This window comes from Phyllobates terribilis, unplaced genomic scaffold (assembly GCF_046119375.1).
Source record: "Phyllobates terribilis strain yellow unplaced genomic scaffold, ASM4611937v1 Scaffold_11__3_contigs__length_659146591, whole genome shotgun sequence".
Taxonomy (NCBI): domain Eukaryota; kingdom Metazoa; phylum Chordata; class Amphibia; order Anura; family Dendrobatidae; genus Phyllobates; species Phyllobates terribilis.
The window spans coordinates 638,805,654-638,808,845 of record NW_027362771.1 but is presented as its reverse complement, the minus strand read 5'-3'; the positions used below and the strand labels follow the sequence as shown (position 1 = coordinate 638,808,845).

At 37.8% G+C, this 3,192-nt stretch overlaps 1 protein-coding gene across 1 annotated transcript; it reads left to right on the top strand.

The window, feature by feature from the left end:
* Positions 1 to 405: 405 nt before the first annotated feature.
* On the top strand, positions 406 to 1,185 carry LOC141167587 (olfactory receptor 11L1-like). Its single transcript, XM_073654976.1, has one exon. The coding sequence runs from the start codon at positions 406 to 408 to the stop codon at positions 1,183 to 1,185; it is 780 nt and encodes a 259-aa protein (XP_073511077.1).
* The last annotated feature ends 2,007 nt before the right edge of the window (positions 1,186 to 3,192 follow it).

Below are 3,192 nucleotides of genomic sequence, written 5' to 3'. Positions count from 1 at the left end.
TCGATTAACTTAAGTCCAGCAAAATGGCAGTCAAAAGGCTGGATTCTGAGGGTCAAAAATGGGTTAAAAATGACCTTTCATATTCATCACACCTTGATCCTCCTCATACCTGCTCTGCCTCAGCCTGGTCTCCAAGTAAGCTCGTCTTTGGCCTTCTCCTTCCAGCTTATTTCGGGTCTTCTCTCTTCTGGGGCCAATAATCCTAATGGCGTCACAGGAAGAGAGAAGAGTTGTTTTGCCTGTAGACTCAACAATTAAAGCATGAGTAATTTCCTTTCTCACTTATATTCTGCAGGGTGAAAAAAGCTATTGCGACACTTCTACCCTCATGGTACAAAAAAACTTGTACTTATCTTTTAGGCTTTTCTGCGATGGTTGTGTTCATTTCAATGCATATCTATGGAAATGGAAAGAGGCAGTGTTACCACAATCCTTCTCCTTGGATTTCCCGGTCTCCAGAATGTTAGAATTCTGGTATTTCTAGCCATTATGATTATTTACTTTACAACTATCTGTGGGAACCTCTTGGTCATCACTCTAGTGGTCTACATCAAGAACCTCCATTGTCCCATGTACTTCTTCCTGACACAACTCACCATATCCGACCTCATGATCAGCTCAGATATTGTTCCAAATATGCTTCCTATGATCCTGCACAATGGATCCTTCATATCCATTTCACAATGTATGACTCAGTTGTATTTCTTTGGTTCTTCTGAAGCTTCAGAATGTCTTCTGTTGACTGCAAAGTCTTACGATAGATATTTGACCATATGTCACCCTCTCCATTATGGTTCTATAATGAGTTCAATTCTTTGCTTGAAATTAATCATCATATCTTGGATATTAAGTTTTTCCGTAGCTTTAGTTATAACAGGTAATGTATCCAAGCTTCAGTTCTGCCAGTCGGAAGTCATCGATCACTTCTTTTGTGATTTAGAACCTGTAATGAAAATATCGTGCTCAAATATATTGAAGGCAAAGTTATTATCGACCATCCTGAGCTTTCCAATAATCACATGTCCATTCCTAATAGTTGTCATCTCTTATGTGTATATTGTCCGCACAATTCTGAGGATTCAGTCCATCAACTATAGAAAAAAAGCTTTTTCCACCTGTGGTTCCCATCTGACAGTAGTGTCTGTATTTTATGGCACTCTAGTTACTATTTATTTAATACCTTAAACTGAAAAATCTATTGCTTTACAAAAAATTCTGTCTCTTGCTTATTCTGTGCTAACTCCATTAACCAATCCTGTGATATACTGCTTAATAAATAAGGACATCAAGAACGCCTTCAAGAAGATCCATTGAAAAAAAGATCTTATAGCTCCTGACAGACTTGTTTTCTTGAGTTCCACCATCATCATGCGCAGGCCTGATGATGCTGATTCATCTGCAGTACTTGTGGGACGCATCTTACCCATATGGACAACCCTTGGAACTGGTATCAATATTAAGTGCATCAATCAGGCTGAGAATTTTTATCGCTCTACTTGACTAAGTCAGGTTAGTAGCAGAGGTATAGAATAAACCAAATTAAAAAGAAGCTCATTATGTTAGTACACCACGAAGTAAAGGTATTATACAACAACCCATTTTGATCGCAAACATCATGATTAGAGGTTCAAAAGTTGGAACAGTGCCCCTTTTGTCCCCCAAAAACAACTCCATATACATGCCATAATTTATAACAAAGAGAAAAATGGAGCCTTCAATAGCTTGGAACGATTATTCAAATTTTATTGCATATAAAGATTAAAATCAGTAACAAAATACACCCATATAACATTTATGCACAAAAATGTGATCAACACAGACCTCAGGCTGTGAGTAGCCAGTGGCGCCAAATACAATGAGTTATCATGAATAGTGACTATGCCACAAGGGCATTCCTATACATAGTACATACTGATAGTATCTAATAAGTCAATAAGTTAAACCCTGAGCCAAAGGGAAGGTATAGTACCTAGTACATCTTGGTAGTTATCAATAGGCTCAAGGGAGAATACATATTAAATAATTGGACTCCTGAACTTACGCAGCAGTTGGAAATGGACGCCAATTGGACCAATGGGGGCACGGCTAGGGTTGTAGACTGAAATGAGGGAGGAAATGCAGGGTGGTGGTGAACCGCAGAGAGCTTTGTGGGTCAGAGTGATAAGTTTATATTGAACTTTGTATGGGATGGGCAACCAGTGCAATGACTGGCACAGGGTAGAGGCATCAGTGTAGTGGTTGGAAAGTAAAGTAACCAGAAAAATAAGTGATCTTTATTAAATGAAAAATAAATATATAGTCTCAAAATAGGACAGATTTTTCAAGTATACAGACACAAGGGCATTAAAAAGGAAAATGAATCAGCTCATGCTTATGCACAGGAGCAGTCCAGGAGATTTGGTCCCGCAAGCAGGCCAAGGTAAATGTTCCAGCACTCTGATGACCTCCAATAAGATCAATATTACTTATTCAAAAATTAGATAAAAACATACATCAGGAGAAATATGATCAGAATGAGACATGGTGCTGTGGTATTTCAAGACTTTTTGGAGAATTTTTTTATATTCATGTAGCAAAGGAGATTTATAATTTTCCTGGCTACTATGATCCTCCACCTGGTATTCTTTAGTACCTCTATCTGAAGTCTGGTATCAATCTTTTAGGCCACGGCCCCACTATCAGTATTTGGTCAGTATTCGGTGAGTATTTTTTCTCGTGAGTGGGAGACAAAACCAGGAGTGGGTGATAAATACAGAATTGGTGACTTGTTTCTATTCTACTTTTTCTCTGATTATTCCTCACCTGGTTTTAGCTCCCACTCCTGAAAAAAAATGCTCACCGAATACTGACCAAATACTGATAGTGGGGCTGTGGTCTAAAGTGTTCTCTTTCAAGGCATATTATATGTGAGTTTACATTGCTTTGACATGCACCCTGGTTATTACTTATCTTTACACAGCATGGTGCCTCACTTTTGCCTTTTCTTCCCTATTGGTAATCTGTATAGTGTTATATAGTGTAATATAAAACCCATGTATTGAGCTTGTTTTAAATAAAATATCTTTATCTATTCATTTTGCATCCTTGGAATGCCTTTCCACAATGATGAGAATATTGTTACTAGTTATTATATTTTCAAGAAAATCCTTTAAGAATTGTGACATCCAAGTTGGTGCCAGTCCCTTCTATTTT

Excerpts from the sequence above, each read along its gene's own strand:
- LOC141167587 (XM_073654976.1), top strand. The coding sequence starts at position 406 with ATGGAAAGAGGCAGTGTTACCACAATCCTTCTCCTTGGATTTCCCGGT.